Source organism: Galleria mellonella, unplaced genomic scaffold, assembly GCF_026898425.1.
Source record: "Galleria mellonella isolate WM207_F2 unplaced genomic scaffold, CSIRO_AGI_GalMel_v1 utg746, whole genome shotgun sequence".
In the NCBI taxonomy this organism is placed as follows: domain Eukaryota; kingdom Metazoa; phylum Arthropoda; class Insecta; order Lepidoptera; family Pyralidae; genus Galleria; species Galleria mellonella.
This window is the reverse complement of record NW_026442148.1, coordinates 1,457,135-1,484,209: the sequence shown is the minus strand read 5'-3', so window position 1 is coordinate 1,484,209 and position 27,075 is coordinate 1,457,135. Positions and strand designations below refer to the sequence as shown.

The window sequence follows — 27,075 nt, the reverse complement described above, 5'->3', positions numbered from 1 at the left end:
ACTTGAATGACGAGTGTGCATGGCAATAGTTGTTCATGCACTGAATTTTCATTTAATGTTAGACATAGACACCTATATAAATATACATTGTAAATAAACTGGCTTTAAAAAAAAAAAGTAATTCAATTGAGTTTCTTGCCAGTTCTTCTCAATTGGATCTATATACCGAACTGGACGGTAGGGTAAATATAAAATTATAATGTACAAATTTGACGTTCATAAGCGGCTAAAATGTCCTACATGAATAAATGATTTTTGAATTTGAATTTGAATTTGAATAGTTTTATTCAAAAACATAGAAATGGGGCAATTTAATAATTTGAGTATGAGTGGGTTATTGGAAACTGAAAAAACTTTGAAGAGAAATTTGAGTTTTAGATATTTGAAACGAAGAAGGATAGGAGGCAAATTACATTCTACTTGCATTGAGATAATTGGAGAAGTATACATAGCACCTAAAATAAGTCTTAAATTCATATTTTGAATTTTTTCTAGTTTTTCTACTAATTTATGTTCTGAGGCATAACAAAAGAAAGCGTAATCAAAATTACTTCTAACAAGAGATTTGTAAAGTAAAAGGATAATTTTAGGATCAGCTCCCCAGTTACGACCAATTACAGATCTTATTATATTAGTGGCTCTTAAAGCACGATCTACTAAGCAATCAACGTATAGATCCCATTTTAAATTTTGATGAAAAATTACCCCAAGAAATTTAACGCTACAGTCTGTTGGAAGAGTTTGATTATTATATATAATATTCATTAATGGAACATATTTATGAACTTGATGAAAAACAACTACTTTACTTTTGGTTAAACTAATATCGAGGGAAAGAAGAGAAAAATATTTCTCAAGTCTTTTTAATGACTCATTTAACACTAATTGCATATCAATAATATTCTTTCCTTTTATATAAATTAATAAATCATCGGCAAATTGCAAGTTGTTCACACTGTTTCCTAAAATTGAATTAAGTTTATAGATATATAAAATATATAGTAGCGGGCTTAGAATACCACCTTGACATACTCCTTTAGAGCTTAACCTAGGTCCTATTAATTTACTATTTACTTTAACATACACTTCTCTATTACTAAGAAAATTATAAATCCATTCGATAAGTTTCATTGGAAGAAATGAGGATAAAATCGAAGATAGAACTGTTAAATTTACATTGTTAAAAGCTCCTACGACATCTAAAAAAACAGATAGAACATATTCATCGTTATTCAAAGCAGTACTAAGGTCGACATAGAAATTCGCTAAACTTTCGCGCGCTGAATATCCACGGCGAAAACCAAATTGATTCGATGGTAATATACTATTACTTTCAATAAAGAACTCTAAACGCTGTTTAATTAATTGTTCGAATAATTTGCCTGCACAGGACGTCAATGTTATAGGTCTATAGGAGTCGAAATTTGTAGGATCTTTACCGGGTTTAATTACTGGAATCAAACAATCCATTTTCCATTCTGGTGGGATAATACAGTCCTTCCATAAATCGTTAAAAATTTGTAAGAGTTTAGTAAGGTTTATTTTATTCAGCAATCGAAACATATTGTATGTTAAGCGATCAAGGCCACTAGCTGTATCTTTTCTAGATTTTACTGCACTGGATATTTCATCAATTGAGAATGGGTCAGTGAGAACGACGTCATTTCAAAACTTACTACAAAACAAATTACATTCACTTGATCTGTCACTTGAAGGTGTTAGTGAATACACGTTTTTTGTTGGAATCTTTATTATTTAGTGTTATATTGTGTTGAGAATCCTTATATTTATTTCATTTTGTCCTGTGTTTGTCCTATTTTCTTAGTGGTGTGTGGTAAGTAGTTTCTTATGTGTATATTCGCTCCACCTCCGTAATTATGGAGGTGAGCGGTGATGAGGATCCTCCCGATATAGGAGGTATACCTATAGAACCTATCGATGATGGCTTGGAGCCCTCTCAATCCCTGGTAGGTAATACAAGGAAAAGACGAGCGTCTTTGGATCTTGACAATAGGGATGGGAAAAAAACTAATCCACCCTCAGAATCAATACAATTTGTTTACACCAGACCAGGTTTTGAGAGTGACTCAAAAGCAAAGTATAATCCCAGGATGCGGCTCCTTATTCCGTACATATAACAAGAATAGAACCCGATGTTTCAACTGGATTATCAATAAAACTATTAAGATTTGCGCAGTTCTTACACAAAAATAAAATCACAGGAATCAAGAAGGGGGGTATCAAAGCATTAGGTCGTAATAGGATATCTGTTGAATTTAAAAATCATTTAGAAGCCAACAATTTTGTTGAAAATCCACTCCTTACAGATAATAAATACTCTGCTAGCATCCCAAGATTCCAAATCTCCCGAATGGGGGTTGTTCGTAATATACCTAATGACTGGTCCCTTGAGGAACTGGTCCAAAATATCGATACTCCTCCTAATTGTGGACAAGTGATAAGAGCTAGACGATTAAATGTCAAATCTCATAAACCGGACAACTCAGTCACTTGGATACCCTCATCTTCAGTTGTATTGACTTTTGAAGGGCAGGTTCTTCCAGAAAAAGTTTATTGTTTTGATACCTCTCTCCCGGTTCTGCTATATAGGTTACCTCTTATTCAATGCAGAAATTGCTGTAGGTTTGGCCATATTCGCACTCAGTGTCGATCTAAACCTAGATGTTATTATTGTGGTGCTCAACATGCAGGTGATGCATGCGATAAAAGTAAGGAACAACCACATTGCATACTCTGTGACAGTGATAATCATGCAGCTACAGAGTCGGTGTGTCCCGAACATGCAAGACAAAAAAGTATAAAAATTGTAATGGCTGAAGAAAATATAAGCCACATGGAGGCATCTGTCCGATTTCCTTCTGTAAAGCGGTCATATGCTGATGTAACATCGACTCAACAAAATTTACACCAACCTCAAACCTCTCATCCTCTAAACTATCAATTCTCAGTTACATCATCTCCATCCTCATCACCCAGAAAATCATATCGTGAAACAGTCCTTTTAACTCCCCGACCTCGTCCCCCCATGGGTAAATCGTATGACATATCTGCACATAATAATATTACTCAGACACCCAAATCCTCTCAACCTAATGGTTGTGCTGCTATAGGCCAACAAAAATATGAGGAAACAACTCCTCTCCCTACCCCAAATGACAATCTTGTGGAACTTCTTGTTTGTACCCTCATTAACATTATATCAAAATTTTCAGATGCATTACCGAACAATGTCCAACAATTACTGCAGCTCCTCCTCTCCTCCTTCTTAAAAAATGACCCTAAACCTCCTACAATGGAATACTAGGAGTATCTTAAATAAAAAACATGATCTTATATATTTACTCAATAAATTTAAACCAGTGGCATTTGCCATCTCGGAGACATGGTTAAGACCTGGCACTACATTCAGAGTGCCTGGCTACTCATGCCTCCGGGATGACAGAGCCGACGGATGGGCGGGTTCCGCTCTTCTGGTTACAAAATCTACTACATTCTCCCAAATCCCCATCCCCTCACACAGTCCAGAATTTCAAATAGTAGCAGTCAAAACCTTTGGTATTACCTTAGTCTCTATTTATATCCCTCATCCAAATCAATCCATACTCTCTGAACTTCAGTCACTCCTATCGACTCTCTGTCCTCCTTTTATTATCATGGGAGATTTTAACTGCCATCACACATTATGGGGCTCACAATCCACTGACACAGTTTCTACATACTTGTTAGATCTACTCGACGACATTGACCTCTGCGTGCTGAATGATGGATCTAGTACCCGTAGAGTATCCCCTCTTCAAAACCCCAGCTGTCCTGATTTAACACTTGCATCCCCTACCCTAGTCACTAAACTTACATGGCAAGTCCTACCTAATTCATATGGTAGTGACCATATTCCTATCTTAATTACATTCTATAATACTTATTCCAAACCTACGTCTGTCCCCAGTCCACTTCTAAAATATAAAACAGATAAAGCTGATTGGCATAAATTCTCCAGTCTTTTAGAAAATAAATTTTGTTCCCTCCCTGCCATAAGTATAAATAATTTTCATGAAACCTACAATAATTTTGTTACTTTTTTAACATCAGCAGCTAATGATTCGATCCCCCTTAAAAATTCTACTCTTAACAAAATCCCTTCCCCCCCTTGGTGGGACTCTGAGTGTACAAATAGTGTCAAGCTGCGAAAAGAGGCTGAAAGAACTTATTTATCAAACTTGACGATGGATAATTACCTCTCCTATCGTAAGATAGCTGCTCGCACAAAGAGACTACTCTCCAAGAAAAAATCTTCAGGATGGCATAGGTTTTGTGAATCCTTATCTCCAAGAGCCTCCCCCTCTCTTGTATGGAATAAAATCAATTCATTTCGCAATGGAACTATTAATCATAATTTAACATCGAATGATCCCTCGTTATGGGTAGATGCTTTTTTTGATAGGCTTGCTCCACCTTTTGTCCCCTCAGAAGATTCCCTTCCTTATGCAACTCCTCCAACTTCTAGTGGTGACAGAATGGATGAACCATTCTCGTTACCAGAATTGATTTGTGCCCTTGATCATCTCCATGACTCCTCTCCAGGAATTGACGGCATCCCATATTCTTTTATATGTAATCTACCCATGTCAGGTAAAAAATACTTTCTGGATATTATTAATTGTGTCTTCTTATCTGGAATAGTACCTGAATCTTGGAAATCCCAAATTATAGTTCCCATCTTAAAACCCCAAAAAGATCCTAACGATCCAAATTCTTACAGACCGATTGCCCTATCTTCGGCCTTGGCAAAAATTCTAGAAATTCTCATTAAACATAGACTTGAATGGATTTTAGAAAGTAAAGGTTTATTATCCAAATTACAATTTGGATTTAGACGTGGCATGGGTACTACAGATAGCCTTAGTGTCCTTATTTCGGAAATACGCCTTGCTTTCTCCTGCAATGAACACCTCATAGGAATTTTCCTTGATATCTCGTCTGCGTATGACAATGTCCAGCTTCCAATACTCAGGCAAAAGCTGCAAAATCTGAGTATTCCTGTGAGACTGACTACTATCATATGTAATCTCTTAATGGCTAGATCGATTTCCTTGCGTGTTAATGGCTCTCTTTTTCCTTCAAGACTGGTCTGGAAAGGTCTCCCACAGGGCTCTGTCCTTAGTCCCCTTTTATATAATATCTATACATCTGACCTTGAATCCTCTGTTACTTGTTTCTGCAAAATCCTACAATATGCGGATGACATTGCTATGTATATCGCCTCAGATTCCTTTTCTGACTCCTCTTCCCGCCTAAATTCCGCGTTATATTACCTCAATCAGTGGCTAGATGATCATGGGCTAACACTTTCTATACCAAAGTGCTCAGCGGTCGTTTTTAGCCGCAAGAGACAAATCCCCGTTATTGAACTCTCTCTAAATAATGAACCTATCTTAGTACAAGATAAAGTAAAATTTTTGGGTGTTATCCTGGACTCAAAATTAACAGGCCTGCATCATTTAAGCTACGTAGTAAATAAATGCGAAAGTAGTATTAATATCTTAAAAGCCCTTTCTGGTGTACGTTGGGGTTCTCATCCATATAGCCAAAAACTCTTATATAATGCTATTATCCGAAGTCACTTAGACTATGGCTCATTTCTGTTAGAACCTTGCAACAAAATTGCTCTAGCTAAATTTGACAGAGTTCAAAGTAGGTGCTTACGTATAATTATTGGTGCAATGAAGTCATCTCCAGCAAACGCTCTGCAAGTCGAATGTCTAGATCCCCCTCTCCATCTACGTAGACAATATCTCTCAGACCGCTTTTACCTCAATATTGCCCAATATAACTCCCATCCTCTCCTTCCTATCTTAGAGTCTCTCTCAGAACAAATAAGCCTATCAAGTTACTGGACCCATAAAGAACCCCCTCCCATCCTTAAGAGCTTTACCAAGTACAAAAACCCGATCTCACTTATTAAAAAAATAGACCGTAACCCTCTTTTCGAATTTGATTATGATTCTCTAATTTATCGTCCTAATGTAATTCTAGATTTTGGATTAGTAAAACATTCACCTTTTGCTAATCAAAAGTTTAACGCTATTGTCGCGGAAACATGGCACGACTGGCTTCTGATGTTTACAGATGCTTCTAAAACTGACAAATCAGATCATGTTGGAGCCGCTGTATGGATCCCAAAATATAACGTTGTCCTCAACTTCAAATGTTCTCCTTCATCCTCAACATTTACTGGTGAATCCATAGCTATTATGGAAGCAGTGTCCTATGTAGAAACACATAAATTAAACAAAACCCTCATTCTTTCGGACTCCCTAAGCTGTTTACAAGATATTTTAAAACTACCTTTTAAATCCAAAGAAAACTTTTACATAACTTTGCAAACTAAACAAATTTTACATAGGTGCTATAAGTCCGGTATTAATGTTACCATTGCGTGGATTCCTAGTCATTCAGGAATTATAGGGAATGAAACAGTAGACTCTTGGGCCAAAAATGCTATCCAACATGGTAATAATTACAATTTTTATTTCACTCGAGATCTACGTTGTCAGGCTAAACCACACATGTTAGAGGCTTGGGATAACTTGTGGCAAAAAACTAGACAATCTAAAGGCAAGTATTATGGTAATATCCAGCCCTTCATCCCTATAAAACCATGGTTTGCTACTCAACGAAACTTAGATAAGTGGGTTACATCAGTTATATGCCGCCTACGTTTGGGACATGTCTGCACACCCGTATTTTTATACAAAATCCGAATCCAAGATCACTCTCTGTGCGAATGTGGCTTAGCGGAAGGAACGTTAGAGCACCTATTTTTTGAATGCCCCAAATTGACCCTTCCCCTCTATGACCTGTTGCCTCGTACCTTTCCACGTCCTGTAAATATTCCATTCCTTCTTACCTTAGTCCACTCTCCTTTGGTTAAGGTACTGGCCAAATTTATATGTACTAATAATATAAAAATTTAAAATATAAGTATATGTCACTCTTTACACTTCTCGTCTTTTCATTCCTTCCGCGTATTGTCTTTGCTATAATACACTCATACACACATATCATATTAAATTTATTTTTCCTTTGCATGTATATAACATATTTTGTGTTGTCCTCCTTTCCAGAGAACTCAACTGAACGATCATTACTGAAAAATGTCATAATATAAAATTCACGGAGTCTTCTCTAACCCTGACATTGGCAGAAAATCACCGTTGCTTCTACGGTGGAAGCCATATTTTAAAAAAGAAGAAGAAGAAGAAGGGTTCATTGACATCATACTCGAAATCCAAAAGTAATCGATTAACAGTTTCAGAATAAAGATCCCAATTAACGAGACGTAGGTTTATACGATTTAACAAAAGTTTATTAACTTCATCTATAGGAGCATGTTGTTCACCTGACGGAGTTGATGAAGAGTTCTTTGTGTTTATTTTAGTAAAAGTCGGCAGGTGATAACTTCCTAACGGATCATCATGAACCGACCACTCGCATTTTAATGATATGGATGGGGATACCATAGTTAAATCAAGGCCATTGGGTCTCCAAATATGAGAGCCAACAGTAGTAACTTGCTTATCATTTAATAGTACCAAATTACATTCATCTAAACAATCAAGAATGTCTTTACCTCTTGTATTAGTGGAGGTACAACCCCACATAGTATGATGTGCATTTAAATCTCCAGATATGATAGTGGGTTTAGGAAGAGACTCCAAAAAGAACTTAAATTTGGCTTTAGTAAAACTAGGTGTACTATTGGTAGGACAGTAAATACTGGCAACTGAATACCAAGAATTATTAACTTCAATACTAATAGCTATAGTTTGCAAAGAATTGTCGAAAAAAGAGTGAAGTTTTTTATATCTAATACTATTATGTATAATAATCGCTACTCCATTGTGGTTATTACCACAATCATTTCGTTCTATACAATAATCTTTAATTTTTAATTTGTAATGTGGTTTAAGCCAAGTTTCTGAGATGAGAGCAATGTGAATATGATGTTCATTTAAAAATTGTGTAAAAATATGTCGATTGCTCAGTAGGCTCTGAGCGTTCCACTGTATGATAGTTAATTGGTCTCGATTGAATTTTGTGAAATAGGTCTATTACCAAAAGTATCATATAACACATTCAAAACACTTTTAGTGTTAATAGATGTGTTCTTTGTGTTATGTAGTGAAATAAGTTTGATTATGCTTTCTATTAAAAGTGATAAACTCTTGTTATCAGAATTTAGAATTGAAATTAGGTCTACATTTTTTTTAGGTTTGTTACCCAGTTTAGGAAATATTTCAGTGCTAAGTATATCTCCAAAAGAAGCAGGTCTGAATTTAGATCTATTTTCAGCAATTTTCTTTTGTTTAACAGGGCATTGCGGTGATACACTTGTGTGATTTCCATTGCAGTGTACACAAATAGCGTTTTCCATTCCAGTTGTACAAGTTTTATAATTATGCTCACCTTTGCAGATGCTGCAACGCTCAGAATTCTTACAGAATTTAGCTAAATGTCCATACCTCAAGCACCGGTAGCATTGTTTAACTGGTGGTATATATGGAGTGACATTGTGGCGCCAACCTCCAATATCCAGATATTCAGGTAATACAGATGCAGCAAAAGTAATTGTCACGGTTAGAGTTGGCTGTAACACATATCCATGAGTCAAGGTATTTTTTCTTAAAATTCTTTTAATAGCAATAATTTTCTTAGAACTCGATATCATAGTATATATTTTTTTATTAGATATATTTGTAGGTACATTTCTAATAACGCCTGTAACTTCTGTTGAAGAAGCAGGAATACTGGCCTTAAAATGGTAGTCATTTAAAAAAGTTTTATTATTTAAAAAAGCATTGGCTAAGTCTGGCTTTTGAAAGTATACTCCGATTTTGAATTTATTTATAGATCTAAGATAAGTTACCCCTTTATTAAATCGTTTTAAACAGGAGGAGAGTGAGAGCAAGTCTCTGGATCCAATGGTTTTCTGACTATCTGAGGATTCTACAAAGACAACAAATTCTGTCCCAGGGGATTCCTCGGGATATCTTCTAATATAATCTGTGACGTAGTAAGGTTTATACTTATCGGCCTTATCAATTTCAGATTCTGAGTCAGTAGAAGTATCTTCCGAATATATATCCTTGTCATTACAAGGTTCATGGTCTACATCACCTGAATCGTCATCTTTTTTTTTCCTTTTTCTACAACTGCGCTTCCCCATGAATGCTAATTATATTACTGTCGCTGAATTTAGTGAAAATATAATATTTTATTCAATAATAAGAATTGATAGAGATAGTTTTAATAAATTAATAAAAAAATTTAAAAAACCCGCTTGTTCTTATTCGAGTTTCCCGCCTTTTTTTTTCTTGACAAATTCAATTGATAGTTGGTTGACACTTTCTGATAATTGACTTTGACATTAACGTTGAGAAATTAAGTAGGCATCTTTCATAGATAAAGAATAGTATTGCATTGCATTTTTTTCTTAGTTAACAGTCATAAAAAAGACCAATTTATGTGAAGTGAGGTATTTCGCACCTACTTATTTCTGTATACGATTTAACAAAAAAAGCATTTTCTCCCTTGTTTTTAGATTTACTCATATCTACTTATATTTTATTAATTTTATTTATATGCATTACCAGGGCCTAACGTAGGGGGGCAGGTGGGGACATAGTTCATTATAAGGGCAACAATTTTTTTTTGTAACGGTGTTAATAATCAAGCCCTGGATATAATTACTAATTTTAAAATACATAAATAATATAATAATTGTACATAATGAAACCACTCCTTACAGCACAGTAATTTATTACAACACAAACAATTTATGCGAACAATATGTCAACTAACACCGACGATACAATAATATTATAATGTAGTATAGCTGTTTACACAAATAGATTCATTCTGATATGTAATGAAATTAGCAAAAGATCAATTAAAAATGTCTATTTTTAAGTTTTCGCGTTGTATACACCTATATAAGTTCACGATCAAGATTTAACAGGCAAACGACACCTACACACCTTTTTATTGCTGTAATTACCTGTAACCTCATCGTGTTAAGTCCCAATCGTGAACTTAAGTATAAAAATGTCTATTATTTATTAAAATAAATTCATAGTTAAGTATTTTAATATTTGTGTACAAAATAAGGTACAAGTAACAGGTAAATGGATAGAAAATGCTATCTAACATTTTTGCTATTTATTACACAAAAGTTTGGATCCAAAATTAAGAATCAATTTATAAGCTCCAATCAAGCTAATTTTCCAAAAACTTTCGTCAAAAATAGGATATTTTAAACATCTTGGCAGGACAAAGATATGGTTTAGTCATATTATAGGTAGATATTTGTTTATAGGTACAAGTAGCAATAGAATTTAATGAAAATTTTGAAATATACATCAATAATAGTCTGTTAATAACAGTAATCAAATGACAAACTTAAATTGAATAGTTGGTACAAAACCTAAGCTCGTAACATAACCCTGCTTTATTTATTTATCTATATGTAGTAATTATGACAAACAGGTAGGTATATAAACTTAAAAAGGTCCCTGTATTAAAAAAAAAGTAAAAAAATCACAACTTGAATTACGAACCTACAAGTATTGACTTTAATGGCAGATTTTGTCCTCAGATAGCATAATTCAAAATTACCATTACTTTATATAGTGGTTAGTAAAATAAAAAAAAAAGTCATAGACAATATAGCACAGTGACAGCAAGAATATAGGAACCATAATAAAGGCTGTTAATTCTTATGTATACATATAGATACATGATTCTCAATAGGTACACAGTACAAAATATGGTACGAAATTATTATACCTAATAAGGTACGACCTATCATTATACAATACCACTAAATTATACATCTACATGATTTAATGTAATCTTTAACTCGATCAGTAAACATTATGACTACAGATTAATTATTAAGAAATCTCTCTTTTTTAAGTCCATTTTAAACTGAACATATTTTTTTTTTTAGATTAATTGCACAAATTATGTATTGATTACATTGCAGTTTTCGTGTGATAAAAAGATTAAATGACATTCAATAGGCAGATCAAAATTTACTGAAAATTAAAACATTAAAATTTTATTATTTACATTTATAAAATTGCTTAACTTTTTTATGGATACTTGAGTGCACCAATATTCCAACTATGTTTTTTATTAGTTTTTTTTTATACAACTTAGAATGGCAAACAAGCTGACGGCCCACCTGATGGAAAGTGGTAACCGTCGCCTATAAACATGAGCAGTAACATGGACATAACAGAGTATACTGTTTCGCTCATGATACCCCCCATGCGTTGCCATTCCTGAGGACTCAGGTGTTATTCCTCTGTACCATGTAAATTCACCAAATAGTAGCCCCATTGCTAGCAATACACCCTGACAGGCCCACCTCCTCGTGGTTCCCTCTAGAAACTATCATGTTCTAATTCTAAGCGAATTCATCACGATGAGCTAATTGATCTTTCTTTTCATCCTTACCTATCATTTCTCACTGGTGCCCCACCAGCGTATACCGATAGCGCAAGTGGGGTTACCATTTCATTATCATTTACAAAAAAAAAACTTCATTGAGACGTTATTTAATCTATCAAATAAATAGATAATCGCAATTAAGAATTCGCAAGTTATGCATATTAAGTACAAAGATTTTTAGAAATAACGTAATAAAAATAAAAAAAGTTTAATATTAAAAAAAAATATTTTCGTTATAGAACTTTATGTTTTTGTTAACTTGATGTTAAACTAAATGATCTTGTAACTTAGTCCAGTTACATACGAACTTGGAAAAAATATAATATAAAATTATGACAGCTAAATAATTATTACTAATTTTTAATCTGCCTACAAAACATCACATGTACGAACAGTTTCACTTGACCTAGTACTTAATATACTAAACTACAATTATTTACATAGAAAAGTGACATTTCACATCAGTCTTACACGGAATTATATCAGAGGCCATTAGCTCAATTCGCTTCGAAGTCAGTAGTGATATAAATTCCACCGTCTCAGTAGTTCACCTACTTGCGTTGCACTCGGAAATTTTTCCAATTAAGTGTACATATATAATATAAGTATACATAATAATATAGTAATACATTTGGTACTATTTCATAGCAAAAAAAAAAACAAAGTTCGTGTTTTAACATGTAGAAGAGAAACATTTAAATTTAAAATTTTTTAAAAAAATTCCAACTATGTTTATGTCTAAATTTAGTTTCAAGATTTTTAAAATTGGAAATGGATAAAAACTCCGTCGCAAAACCTATTACTTTCATTTAAAACTAAACTGCTAAATTGATATTGGTGAAATTTCTATAGGACTTAATCTGAAGTAAATTCTTTTAAACAAAAAATAATCTTTCAAATCGGTTCAAAAAACGACGGAGTTCTAAAGTAACTAACATAAAAAAACCACAAACAAATTGAGAACCTCCTCTATATTTTGAAGACGGTTAAAAGGTAAAGTGAACAGAAAATATATAAAAGTGTGCGAAACGATTATTTCCAGTTTTGGTACTTCGAACCGGATCGAATAGATGAAGAGAATAAAAAACATCAAAGTTTTGACAATTCCAATAAAGTTCAAATATTTCCCAAGCACAATTCCAGTGCCCGATCTAGTAATTGCCGCACCGGGCAGAAATAAATGTATTCGAAAAGATTAGCCGTCATTTCTTACTCTGGCCATGCGCCCGGCTCGCCCCCCTAGATCGGGCCCTGTGCAACGTTGCGTAAATCTAAACTAACTAGACATCCATATGGTTACAATTATCACTAACTACATTTATAAATTTAAATAATAAGATTATTTATTATTACAAGTTAACCAACAGTTTACGTTTTTAATATTTGACACCCAACATTGGCGGCACACGATTCAAACATGTTTGTTCGATTTTGAACTTGTTACCTACTTAATGCCAATCTGCTTGCCGCGCGTGGCAACTACTGGCCCCCTTCCAATAGGAGGAGGCCTATGATCAGTTAGAAAGGTTAATATTTAATTTCTAAAACTTGTTTTTTTTTTATATAATTCAAATATGGTAAACAAGCATACAGCCCGTCTGATGATGCAGTAACACTGCAGTAAGTAATATTAAAAATCTTTACTTATAAACGAAATAATGTTTGGAATATTTTAAAAACACATCGTGTATCACCAATAACATTCTGGAATAGATTTAAAACAATTCAAATTTAAAAATAGACTGAGGTCGATTCTGAGACGCTATTTCTTTAAACATATTTGTAAAATTAAAATTTCCACTTGATATTTGAATCTTCTTCTTGAAGTCGATTAAAAATTAATTAAATCGATGTCTTAACCCTCTGTCCGGGCATCCTGCGATTTCCGCGTGCAGTATCTACTTAATTTAACTGTACGCATCCCGCGATTTCGACGTGATCGCATTTTTTTTTTGTTTATCGACGTTGTTATCCCGCGATTTTTGTTTTGGTAGATTGGTATTGTTTCTCAGAGTCTCGCTAGATGGCTAAATATTCGTACTGCTATTTGTTGCCAAAGCGATGTGTTTTATTGTTGTGAAAAAAAATATACGCGGTCAGAGGGTTAAAGAACAAAATACACTCTAAAGTTTCGTAATTATACATTATAGTTTAATGTAACAACAACCGGTTTAACTTACGTGTGATTAGATAGAGAAAGCTCGACTAGTTTCGGGACCAATTCGTGATCCTTAAACGCGAGCGACTGTAATGCAAGCGCCAGCCTGACTGTGCGCGTGCTGTAGGTGTACACGGTCATAATCTCTACTTCTGAATCTAGTTACGTATTAAGTTAAACTGGTAGTTAATACATTAAAAATATATTTTTATTAGAAATATGTATATATAACATATTATAAACTATCTAAATATGTATACAGTTAATTAATAAACATTAAAATAGTTTATACACATTAAAAGACAAATAAATAGGTATTATTAAGCGTATCTCAGAGGTACATTTTATATGGGAAAGACATAAATTGTATAAAATTTATTGTATTTCAAGATTTACAATAACGAATTTAACGTTCTTCACAATTACTGCCAGTAATAAGAAATAAGAACAGTTTAAATACTTTTTTGTATTTCGAATTTTATCTTTTTTTTTTACGGGCAATGTTTGTTCGATTTATGTAAAGAGATGTTACTTATCTTTGGAACCGAATGATTTATCTATGGTCATGAATAGATTTAAAAAAAAAAATCAAAAGAGAACTATATTAGTAACAAGTTCACATTCTACGCGCCAATTACATACGTATAAATATAGTGGCATATCTTAAATGTTTCCACTTTTTCGTTACTTATCTCATAAAACAGTCATAAACATAAGAATTAAATATACTGAGTGGAAGTGACATTCATGTACTCGCTTGCTTCAAACTTCGTTTAAGTCGGGAGGGCTGTCACTTCATTTTCAAATAATTTAGGAAATAACGCGCCATACGTTCCGAGTGAGCGAGATGGACGCTCTCACTACGGTGTTTGTTATTTGCATACCCTGACTTTTTTTTTCTTTAGTTCTTAAGCCCACCATAGACGGACTTATAATATATTAAATTACACAATAGCAAGGCATATAACGATATATTTTCTGAAGAAATCTTCGAGTATTAATGAAGAATACTTCATTACTACTCGAATATGTCACAGCGTCAGAGACGAGACGCTGTAACGTAAATCGGCGTAAGCCCCTCGAAGAACACTTTCGGATGAAGTTAAAACAATTGTCGGAAACAACAAACACAGTAAGTTAATAAAATTTCCTGTTACACATATGCATAGACATCGTTAAAAAATGAAGATATTTTTTTAAAATTATATCGGAGTGTCCACAGATGCAGTAATAATACCTACATATTTTTATTACGCCAGCCAAATAAGTGGACAGATATATCATTATTTATAACAGTAGAATAAACCGCATAGCTAAATATTTATAGATTGTTTCTCACAAAAAAACTGACTTCCTGCCAAACTGCCAAGTGTGGCAACTATTGGGCAAAACTTCCCTTATTGGGAATGTTCAGCAGTGGACATTAACGGCTGAAATAATAATAAAAATATTGATATATGTATATTACAGCTTCGTGTATGATGGGCTTAAATAGAACGTGTGCAGCTAGCGCCAAGTAAACAACAAAACTATTATTACCGAATCCACGGAAGTGTCCGTTCCACCCGGATATTTATTCCTATATTTATATCATACAAACATTCCGGTGAATAAGTGTTTTAACAATAAGTGCATACATGTATGATTGTTTTGGAAATATAGTTATATCTTAGATTACATAGATAGAGTATCTTCATACAAATGCTTTGAAAAAACGGATCAACTTTTTCATACATTTTTACTTGACAAATATGGGTGATTCTTTTATAACTTCTATATTTATTTTGTCTTATAAATTTTACCACTTTTCAATGCGTAAATACTTATTTTATCTATTAAATAATTAAATATAGATACGTCAAGGTACATTGTGTGCGTAAGTATATAGAACACTGATAAACAAAACGAGTCGGCTAATTTGACAATTAACTGACAAAAAGTTGATCCCTTTCTCAGGCTCGATTCTCTATCTAAGTAATTTAAGAGTTATATTTAATCGAAGTGGAAATAAATCTATTGTAAATTTATTAATGCGATACCTAATATGATAAATTACAATGTGCCACATGACCAGTATCAAAACTCTACAGTCTGCTTCGACGGAACTTAATGAAAATATAAACAAATTGTGTTGAAATTATCATGTCAACATCCTCTAAATGTAATTAGTAACAAATCGAATCGTTAAAACCGATTAATCGATGTTTGATCTGTACTACTGTTGGCCATCAGCAGGCTGTCTTTTTTTAAAACACAGGGGACATACAGGCATGCGGTTCACTTGATGGTAAGTGAACCGCAATACCAGAGGCACTACAGGTGTGTTGCCGGCTTTTAAAAAAGGAATATACTCTTTTCTTGAAGGTTATGATGTCGTATTGATTTGGAAATACTGCTGTTGGAAGTTGATTCCAGAGAGAATGAACATCAGCTGATCTTTTTTTTTATACAACTTAGAATGGCAAACAAGCTGACGGCCCACCTGATGGAAAGTGGCAACCGTCGCCTATAGACATGAGCAGTACCATGGACATAACAGAGTATACCGTTTCGCCCATGATACCCCCCATGCGTTGCCATTCCTGAGGACTCAGGTGTTATTCCTCTGTACCCTATAAATTCACGCCATATCCCATCCTTCAAATCGAAACACAGCCATGCAAACACAACTGCTTCACAGTAGAAACACGAATGGGACAGAGGTACTCAAGCAATCGACTTTTGTACAAAGTCTCCCTGTGGTAAAAACCTTCTTATGATCCATTTGTTTATATTTCCATTGAGTTCCATTGCAATAGACTATACATAAGAACATTTCTTACTCCACTATCTGCTAGAAATTCGTCTTAACTATATAATACTCGACCAGCGAGATACTCACAATTATTACTAAGAAACTAAACCACGATCAAATTGTTTGTCCCTCGAAATTCATAGTTCAGAATTTAGAAATAATAATTAAAGTCGACAAGTTCTTAATTGAAGTTGTATAAAAGTTCTTATAGAATATGTAATGACAAATAAGTTGATGGAAACTGTTTAACACAGCCTATATACATGTGCCAATACCATGGATATTACAGAATGCAAACCCCCATGATACCCCTCACACGTTACCATCTCTGAGGACTGAGGTGTTTTGCCTCCATACCCTGTAACTACAATGCTATATCACAAACACGAGTCACTCTACAGTTTCCCTCGAGGATATTGGACTTTCTATAATAACAGGGCATTTAGCTATCAAGTTAGTAGAGGAAGCCCAAATTCCAACCATACCATATCTCACACTTCAAACTGGAAAAACCATGCACCACAGTGGCAGAGACACAAGTTTTAAGTAGTTAGATCATTTAATTGATAATAACATCTCAGATTCTAAATATTAAGATGTTTACAAGATCTTGAGATGGTCAATCTGCTTGTATTTTCGAATATTTGACATTAAAATCTTTGGTAGTCAATTGAAACATCGGCCTCATGAATAAGATATTTTAGATCCCAGCTAGTATTCTTAAAAGACTTCTTAAAAGATTCTCAACATTATAATAAATAAGATATCTCAGATCTAAATTCTGAGACAGTTACAAGATCCTGTGATAATCAATCTGTCTCCGACAATTTGACAGTAAAATCTTTGGTAGTTAACTAAAACATCGTCCTCATGAGTAAGACATCCCAAATTCTAAATTCAGAGACAGTTATAAGAACCTGAATATCGCAATAAATAAGTAATCTCAGATCCTAAATTCTGAGATAGTAACGAGTTCCTGAATATTATAATAAATGAGTCATTTCAGATCCTAAATTCTGAGTCAGTTAAAAAATCCTGAAATTATTAATTTATTTATGAAAATTTGAAAATAAAATCTTTGGTTTGGTTCAATTGACTAATTGAAATATCGGTCTCAAAAAACCCGTCTCAGACTCAAAATTCTGAGACGGTTATAAGATCCTAAGGTGACCAGCAGTTCTCTCATTGTAATGAGCAGCCTACACTGATGGCGTTGAAGAGTGGTGCCGCACCCAACCCCCCGTCACCGTCAGTCACCCCGGCCAGGTATTTAGCCCTCGTGCAGTCCCCACACGTACAGCTGTCAGTCAATGTGCAAAGACCTCTGGCTGTCGCTATGGCTTCCCATTTGATTTGCTCATCCAGAGTTCCGCTTCTGCTTAAGAGGTTCTGTTGAAAGTGGAAAATATGCTCACAATTGTATACTCTGATGGGGAAGACAGAGTTATTTCGATTGCTGCAGTATTTTTTATGCAACTTAGAATGGCAAACAAGCTGACGGGCCACTTGATGAAAAGTGGTAACCGTCGCCTATAAACATGAGCAGTACCATGGACATAACAGAGTAAATTGTTTTTCCAAAATAAATAATTTACAAACTCTTTATTGTGTGCGATTATTGTTACACACAGGAATGGCAATGCATGGGGGGTATCCCCAAGCGTTGCCATTCCTGAAGCCTAAGGTGTTATGCCTTTGTATCCTGTAAATTCACTGCTATTCCCACCCTTCAAACCAAAACACAGCTATGACCTAAAAAAACACTGTGCAGCAGCTGTATTTAACAGTTGCTTCACAGCAGAAACACGTGTGGGACAGAGGAGGCTATGTTGACTTTCCTTTTTTGTTATTGGCAATAAAACATTTGATACGCTATCTTAAAGTGGTGTATTTCGTTGATTCTCTTACTTCTGAAATTTATGCGTACTGTTATAGCACTGTAAGGCCTAGTGCCCTTGCAGTCCATCTACTTTAGTCAGCATTTTGATACTTCCAGAATCCTATAAGCTATTTTTAAATCAGTCCATCATGAGCTTTGTAAGAGAGTAGTTGCCTAAGGATATGCGCGCCACTAATTGCTCTAAATCATCATCTTCCTACCCTTATCCCAATTATTATTTGGGGTTGGCGTAATATGTTTTTTGTCCATATTACTAAAGGATTTGGCTTATAGTTTTACGACTGGTCGCCTGTCTGACGTCAACCCTTTTTGGGAATTGCCCTAAGTATCTTCAATAATTTGTCAAGAGTGAAGTTTCTTTTTAAAAACTTGTCTAAGGAAATCCGTATATCAAGTACGAAGGATGTTACATCGATGACACTGATGCAAAGTGTAGGTTACAACTGGAGAAGAGTTGCAAAAGACAGAAAGCAATGGAAGTCGGTTTTTGCTAAGAGACAAAACCGAACTTCGAGACATATTATAAAAACAAAATCAATAAAAATTACGCGTATATTTGTAATATATTACATGAAAGAAACTTCGGGATATAAAGGCTGTTGTATGTTATATCAGATTAAAGAACTAGTTGTAAAATAAATGTCAAGATTTTGACTGGAATATGCCATTAATCCTTAAATACCTGAAGTTTCAAATTTCATACCAGGGTTTGCATTGTTTCATTGTTAAATAAATTTAAATATTTTGATTACCGTAATGCGTAAAGTATCAAAAATGATACCAAATGTTTTTTAAAAATATAGTTTTGATTTTTTTACAATTTTTCCCCATTAATCAAAATTTAATTATAATAAAAAAAAAAAAAAAAAAAAAATACATTAATAAAAAAAAAAATCAGGCTTTTAAGGGTTAACAATAACATTTTAATGAAATGATCCACTCACCTGCATAACCTCGACGTTGCTCGCTCTCCACATATCAATATCTCTCATTTGCTTCTCCTCTTTCGACCTGCTCTTCTTGGGTTTCTTCAGCGCACCACAGTAGACGGACAGGTCTTCGCTGGCTGCCAGAGAAGTCTCGTCAAATTGTAAAGAGTTAGCGTCACACGAGGTGGAAGCACCGTCTAAATCGAGGCAGTCCTCGTCGAGGTTTTGTATCTGATCGAAGTCCTCTTGTTGAAGAGTCGAGATGGAGGTCGCGTCAGTGGACGTTTGATTTCTTAGTGGTAGGTAGTTGAACTGGTATGGGATAGAAAGAAATGTCGTGTTAAAAAATTTATTCCACATATATCAGCATTTCAGCAATTCAACACAACTGATTCATGGTAGAAACACGAACGGAACAGAGGTACCCAAGCAATCGATATTTGTACAAAGTCTCCCTCTGGTAATTGCACTTGATGTGCAACTGCGATTCGTTGGCAAGTATGCGTATGAGTCTACTGGGAACGGCTTATCCGGAGTCAGGGGACTATAGATATACAAGTATTAAACCGCGGGATATCGTTAAGGTAACACATAGGATCTATGAAATGATGGTATAGGGCAGGGGGAAGTGCAAAAGATCTTTTTTTTTATACAACTTAGAATGGCAAACAAGCTGACGTCCCACCTGATGGAAAGTGGTAACCGTCGCCTATAGACATGAGCAGTACCACGGACATAACAGAGTATACTGTTTCGCCCATGATACCCCCCATGCGTTGCCATTCCTGAGGACTCAGGTGTTATTCGTCTGTACCCAGTAAATTCACGCGGCTTAGTTGACCCCATATACAAATATAAGATGTATGTATGTATGTGTACTCGTTCCCTAAGCGATAGTATTGGTAAAATAAAACATTAGACATTTCATACCTGGTTATCTTCTGCTGGGCTACACGCGCTAACCCTACTCGGCGTGGCTTTTTCGGAAATGACCTGCAAACATTGTCCTTCTCAATATAGGGTCACAGTTAGGGTTGTCACTTACATATGTCGGCATCGATATTTTTAATATATTAAAATAAACTGTTCATTAAATTAAGTACTTTACAAAACTCGTGTAACTTATTATGAGACTAAATATATTAAACAAGCTGACGGCCCGCCTGATGGAAAGTGGTGACCGTCGCCTATAGACATGATACATCATGGACATAACAGACTATAGTGTTTCGCCTATGATACCCCCCATATGTTACCATATCCCACCCTTCAAACCGAAACGCAGCCATGCAAACACAACTGCTTCACGGTAGAAACACGAATGGGACAGAGGTAGCCAAGCAACTTTACAGACGTAAACAGCACCGTGGACATCACAGAATACACTGTGACGCCCATAGTACCCCTCATGCGTTACCATTCCCGAGGACTATAGTGTTATGTATTGTTGCTAGTCATTTCAACCGACTTCAAAAACAACGAGGCCTTCAATTCGGGTGTTTTTTTATGTTTGTTACCTCATAACTCCATTACTTATAAATCGAATTGGACAATTGTTTTTTTTTTTTATCTGAAAAGATATACTTACGAATTCATCGTCGTCATATCAGCCTTTAACTGTCCACTGCTGAACATAAACCTTCCCCTTTTATGGGGTTGCCAGTAGTTGCCACGCTTGGCAGGCGGATTGACAACTGTAGTTAGGCTTTAGAGGTGTTTTAAGAGGGACGCTGCTGCCTGGCTGCCTCGCCCTCTCTTAGTCGTCTCTTACGACAGTCACGGGAAAGGAAGGGGTGGCCTATTCTATGCCGGGACAAATGGAACGATCTTAATAAAATGCCTATGGGACCAATTTGTAAGTATATCATCATTCATCATCATTTCAGCCATTATCCGTCCACTGCTGAACATAAGCCTCCCCCATAGACTGCCATAAGGAACGGTCCTGAGCCACCTGCATCCACTGACTCCCTGCAATGCATTTCAGGTTGCCACTCCATCTAGTGGGGGGTAAGTATGCCCTTTTGGGGGGAAAGGGATTGTTAGTAATGGGGTCTAACTGACTCATTGCCAGCAATATAACCTATCAGGTCAACCTCCACGCGGTTCCCCCTGGAAACTATCGTGACTAATTTATTGTTAAATTCGTCACAGTAGGCTAACAGACCTGCCTTTTCATCCTCGCCTATCATCTCTTACTGGTGCTCCGTCAGTGTATACCGATAGCGCAGGCGGGGTTATCATTCCATTATCATTCTTTAAAAAAAAAGTATGTACTTTTAGATAAAAAAGAATTTTTGAAATCGTATTACAATGGAAAAGAAAATTTCTTGTAATTGCCAACCCTACTAGAGGATATTTTACGCGTCGGAATGTTGACTTTGTAAATACATTACGCTTTGGTTGTTCTAGCCTCGAGTTTCCAATGGTTTGTTTTGTGAAACATTGTACCTATGTTGACAAACAAAATATATTTCTCGACTTGGCTTTGGAGTAATATCTAAGAACGAGGAATAATTATACATAAATACAGGTGAATAAAAACTAATGCATTTTTGAATCGTTTTCAATCTACTCTGTAAATCATGATCTATATCCAGTACATAACTAGATAAAGAATAATGTCTTTATCTAGTTATGTACTAGATATAGAATAATAATTAAAAAATATTATTTTTTTTTAAAAGAAAGTATCGACCATCGACTACGTATCGCCAAATTATATTGCATATTCTTCTTAGTAAATAAAAAAAATCTTAGCATTAAAAAAAAAAGAATATTCATTAGTATTAAATTAAAAAAAAAGCATTATTATGACTTACCTTTCACGTATTTAACTTGACTAAACAAACAAAATATGTTCGTAGCTTTTTTTTATACAAATTAGAATGGCAAACAAGCTGACGGGCCACCTGATGGAAAGTGGTAACCGTCGCCTATAGATTTAGATAGCTTTTTGCTGGTTGTTTTGTACGCGTGGATTTCAGAAGTTGGAAGATCAATGCTATAGACTTCTTCTAGACGTATCGAGATGAAATATAAACCAGATTTTAAGATAAACCTTCAGGAATACAGCTGTGAATACCGCAGTTGCGCGATATTCGAACAAATATACGGGCAGTCAGACAAAAATTCTACACTTAGAATGGCAAAAAAACTGCGGCCCACCTTTAGGAAAGTGGTAACTGTCGCCTATAGACATGAGCAGTACCATGGACACAACACGAGTATGTTTCGCCTATGATAGCCCCCATGCGTTGTCATTCCTGAGGACTCAGGTGTGAAAAGAAAGACCTCGACTGATATTGGCCGGCAGTACACGTGCAGTGCCTTTAGTGTTGTGGGTGGTCATGGGCGGCGGTAGTCACTTACGCATCAGGTGAGCCGCATGCTCGTTTACCTGCTGTTATAAAAAATATATTGTGATGATATACCTCGTCATCATCTTCGCTGTCCAGGTGGAGTTCTGATATGTCTGCCGGCACTAGATCCTCGGGTATACCTTTACTCGTGGAAGGTACTGGAGAACTCGGTGTTGCCACTGTTGAAAAAAAATTTTTTTTATACAACTTAGAACAGCAAACAAGCTGACGGCCTACCTGTTGGAAAGTGGTAACCGTCGCCTATAGACATGAGCAATACCATGGCCATAACAGAGTATACTGTTTCGCCCATGATATCCCTCATGCGTTACCATTCCTGAGTACTCAGGTGTTATTCCTCTGTACCCTGTAAATTCACGCCATATCCCACCCTTCAAACCGAAACACAGCCATGCAAACACAACTGCTTCACGGTTGAAACACGAATGGGACAGAGGTGGCCAAGCGAACGACTTTTGTACAAAGTCTCCTCTAGTATTTAATAGTTTCAATAGTAATGCAGTTTTGTTGTAATTATCCCAAGAGCACTCTCTTAATGTAATCACTAATCGTCTAATCGATTGATCGACATTTTAAACATATTATAGATACAAACAATTACAAGAAATGATCACAGTGAGACAACAATGGGCGGCCTTATCGCTAAGAGCGATCTCTTGCAGGCAACCTTTGGATGGAGAGGAGTAATTTTAAACAGTTTGACTGGAGGCACAATGAAAATTCTGTTATCAAAATATAATATAAAACAAGATATCCTAGACTGAAGAGCGGGCGATTTATTTATTTATTTATTCATTAGTACATATATGTGTACATGGATGACTTAATGCTAAAAGCGTTCTCTCCCAGTCAACCATAGGGAAGTGTCAGAATACTCGAATGCGGTACTAGTAATTATTGATATACATACATACTTAAAATACATATATAAACGAATAAATATATATGAATAACAAATATACTTACACATATATGACATATACACGAATTTGGGAATAATATAAAGCACTTACTGCTCGGATAAAGATAAAAAGTGAGCGTGAACGCTTTTTTTGAAAGACGGTTTAGTCGGTAGTGTCTTAATGGCATCAGGAAGCGCGTTCCAGAGCCGTGAAGTATGTAGGCGATTGATGTAATTGTAAAAAAAAAAGACCAACCGTGCTCACTACTATTGCTGATGTGCAGAAGATTCTCTGTGGAAGGCTGCTCCTGCTCCCTACTCCTGGCTTTGAACAACCCGAACTTCACTGGGGCCATGCTCTGAAATTGTCCAATCTGTTATCACTTTGCTGACCGGAAATTACGTCATGATTGGAATCTCTGCCGGGACCACACGGACTTTTTTTTTTAATTTGACAACTCCGTCCGCGCTATCGGTATACACCGGCGGGGCACCAGTGTGAGATGATAAATGAGGATGAAAGCAGGTCAGTTAGCCCATCGTGACGAATTCAACTAGAATTTACCACGATGGTTTTCAGGGGGAACCACGTGGAAGTCGACCTGGCAGGGTATGTTGCTAGTAATGGGGCTATTTGACCCCAATACTAACAATCCCTTTCCTCCCGGACCACACGGACTAGAATAGGCCACCCCTTCCTTTCCCGTGGGTGTCATAAGAGGCTGCTAAGGGAACGTAACGGTCAAGGGATGGACAGCAGCGTCCCTCTTAAAACATCTTTAAAACCAAACTGTGTTCGATCCGCCTGCCATGCGTGGCAACTAAGGGCAAAACCCCTCTAAGGAGAGGCAGCAGATTCAGCAGTAAAAAATTGTGATAAAAACCTTGAAAAGTAACGTTTAGGTCATGAACGCTTTGTAATCCAAATGGTGTTGCCCGTCGTGGTAGGAGGACGTACCTACACGCTGGTGCAATGACGAGTTTACTTGTCACCCATCAGCAAAGCATTTTTTTTTTGATGGGTGGAAATGGTATGATAACCCCGCCTGCACTAACGGTATATGCTGGCGGAGCACCAGTGAAGGGTGATAGATGAGAATGAAAACAGGCCAGTTAGCACATCATGATGAATTCATCAGGAATTAACCATGACAGTTTCCAGGGAGAACCGCGAGCATTAATACCGTTATCCAGGCGCGGATACAGCCCTCAAAGAAGGTTGTGGTCATAGCCATTGGCAAGTCGGTCAAGCGCGAGTCAGAATACAGACTCGCTCAAATTCAATATAGTGCATTCGTAAAAAGATGTTTAAATAATTAAAGATTGTGTCCCGTAAAAAAAAACCGACTTCAATTGTAACTGTTGAGGTTTTATTTATGTTACTTTTAAAAATAGAACTTATTTATTTTCTTTTTATGTCAATGAATATTTTGTTATTAGAGCACGTCACTTTTAAATATCACTATTATTGTACTAGGGAAAAAATATACTATAACTTTATTCAGTATTTTCTATTTTATTGTTCTATCCAACGAACCCTTCACAGTAACAAAACCAGTTATTTTTATTTAAAATACCATAAAAATTTCGATAAAATCTTTAATATACTTGGTCTCATAGAAATTTTATCAAAATCAGTTCAATAATTTAGTTTTTAAATCAAAATAACTGGTTTTGTCACACTTTTTAATTATTGTGAAACAAAATGTTAATTGTTCGTAAGTTGCTTGATATTTTCTATCGCGGATTATTAAAACTATTTTAATATTTACGTGTACGACCTTTTACGACTTTCCTGCAAACATAACAACATTAAACTATAGCCAATGCGAGAGTAAAGAATATTGTTATTTTAATTATTGAAATCGATTCATAAAAATATCAGGTATTGTAAATACAGATGAATAGAAACTTCTGCATTTTTAAATCGATTTGGAATAATATCTAAGAACAAGAAATAAAAACATACATAGATACAGGTGAATAAAAACTAATGCATTTTTTATTCGTTTTCAATCTACTCTGTAAATCATAATAATATATACTAGATATAGAATAATAACCAAAAAAAAATATTTTTTTTTATAAGAAAGTATCGACCATCGATCACGTCTCCTCAAATTATATTGCATATTTTTTATTACTAAAGTAAATTAAAAAAAATGTTACCAATAAAATTATTTAAAAAAAGAATATTCATTAGTATAACGAATGAAAAAAAAAGCATTACTTACCTTTCACGTATTTAACTTCGAGAAATTACTCAAGTGTACACCTAAATATTACATACATTTTCACACTGACTCATTGTAAAAAGGTTTTCTAAACACCAAAAACTTCAAGATTAAAATGCACTCTCAAAAATACAAAGGTAGAAAATATTTGGGTATAAAATATCGGTTTCATGTGATAATATTTGGTAAAATAGATATTTGCTAGTACAAAAATGTTAATGAGTGTTACAGTAGAGCTGAAAACATCACTAGGTGTTTTGTAATGCCCGTGCGGTAACTAACGCGTATTTTAAATGTAACACCTTGTTACCAATGTTATTTGAAACTTATTACTTTTAAAATAACAGACAAAGATAATAAAATGTACCTAATGATCGATTAAATTCTATGATTTTATAGTTACTTTTTATTCATATTTATGAAATCTTAATAATATAATAAAATTGTAACTGGATGGTATGATGTATGTGGGAAATATTTAAGAAAAAATTATCTTAATAAGAGTAATACGAACCAAAATGATCAATTTTTGAAATGTCTGTCTGTTTGTATATTTATGTCATCACGCAAAATGTACAGCTCTAATCGAATGCGGTTTTTATAGTTATATTCCTAAAGGTCTAATTTAAAATCTAGTGTATGTTTAATATTATATACATTATATTGTTTATTTTATTGGATTTCCTATATCTAAATAATATAAAGCTAGTGGAAAATTAAAACACTGATTTGGAGTTTGAAGTTGAATGATTCAATGTTTCGTAGCTAAATGAAACGGAACGTTAATTTGTTTAACTTTTTAATTGTAACAATACATATGCCCCAAAAATATGTAAACTATAATGTAAACGTATGTTTGTTTTGTCCCTTTAATAACTCGATCAACTTTCACGAAATTAGATATAAATATGTTATTAAAATACAGAAGGCCATTGGTTATATTTCATTAGGTAAATCAATGTTCCATTAACGTGGATAAAGTAGCAGGCACTATTAGGATGGAACTTATTCTAGAAAAGAAAACAGAGTGCTGACTTTTTCTAGTTTTTTTCTTCTGCTTAACCTTGTTTCTTCTACATTTTGTTTTATGTACCTTATTGACTCTGTTTATGCATACACGTCGGTTTGGAAAACTAGTATTATGTAATTTTATTGTATATTTACACTATTTAAACCTGTATATAATTCACTTATATAAAGTTTGACTAAAATGATAAGACAAATTCTTTAAATAGTCATTA

At 34.8% G+C, this 27,075-nt stretch overlaps 1 protein-coding gene across 1 annotated transcript; it reads right to left on the bottom strand.

The window, feature by feature from the left end:
* Positions 1-9,823: 9,823 nt before the first annotated feature.
* LOC113522366 (uncharacterized) lies at positions 9,824-26,075 on the bottom strand. The gene is made up of 6 exons (XM_026908043.3): positions 25,835-26,075; positions 23,857-23,959; positions 22,751-22,857; positions 20,247-20,309; positions 19,332-19,628; positions 9,824-17,876 (listed from the first exon to the last, which is right to left on the bottom strand). The coding sequence occupies exons 2-6, from the start codon at positions 23,954-23,956 to the stop codon at positions 17,670-17,672; spliced, it is 774 nt and encodes a 257-aa protein (XP_026763844.1). The 5' UTR covers positions 23,957-23,959; positions 25,835-26,075; the 3' UTR covers positions 9,824-17,669.
* Between the last annotated feature and the right edge of the window lie 1,000 nt (positions 26,076-27,075).

What these genes read in the sequence shown, in the direction of transcription:
- LOC113522366 (XM_026908043.3), bottom strand. Translation starts at nt 23,956, where the DNA reads ATGGCCCCAGTGAAGTTCGGGTTGTTCAAAGCCAGGAGTAGGGAGCAG. An exon ending in ACAGCGAAGATGATGACGAG is followed by an intron (nt 20,310 to 22,750) that starts GTATATCATCAC and finishes CAATGTTTGCAG; the next exon opens with GTCATTTCCGAAAAAGCCAC. An exon ending in GCCCAGCAGAAGATAACCAG is followed by an intron (nt 19,629 to 20,246) that starts GTATGAAATGTC and finishes ATCCCATACCAG; the next exon opens with TTCAACTACCTACCACTAAG.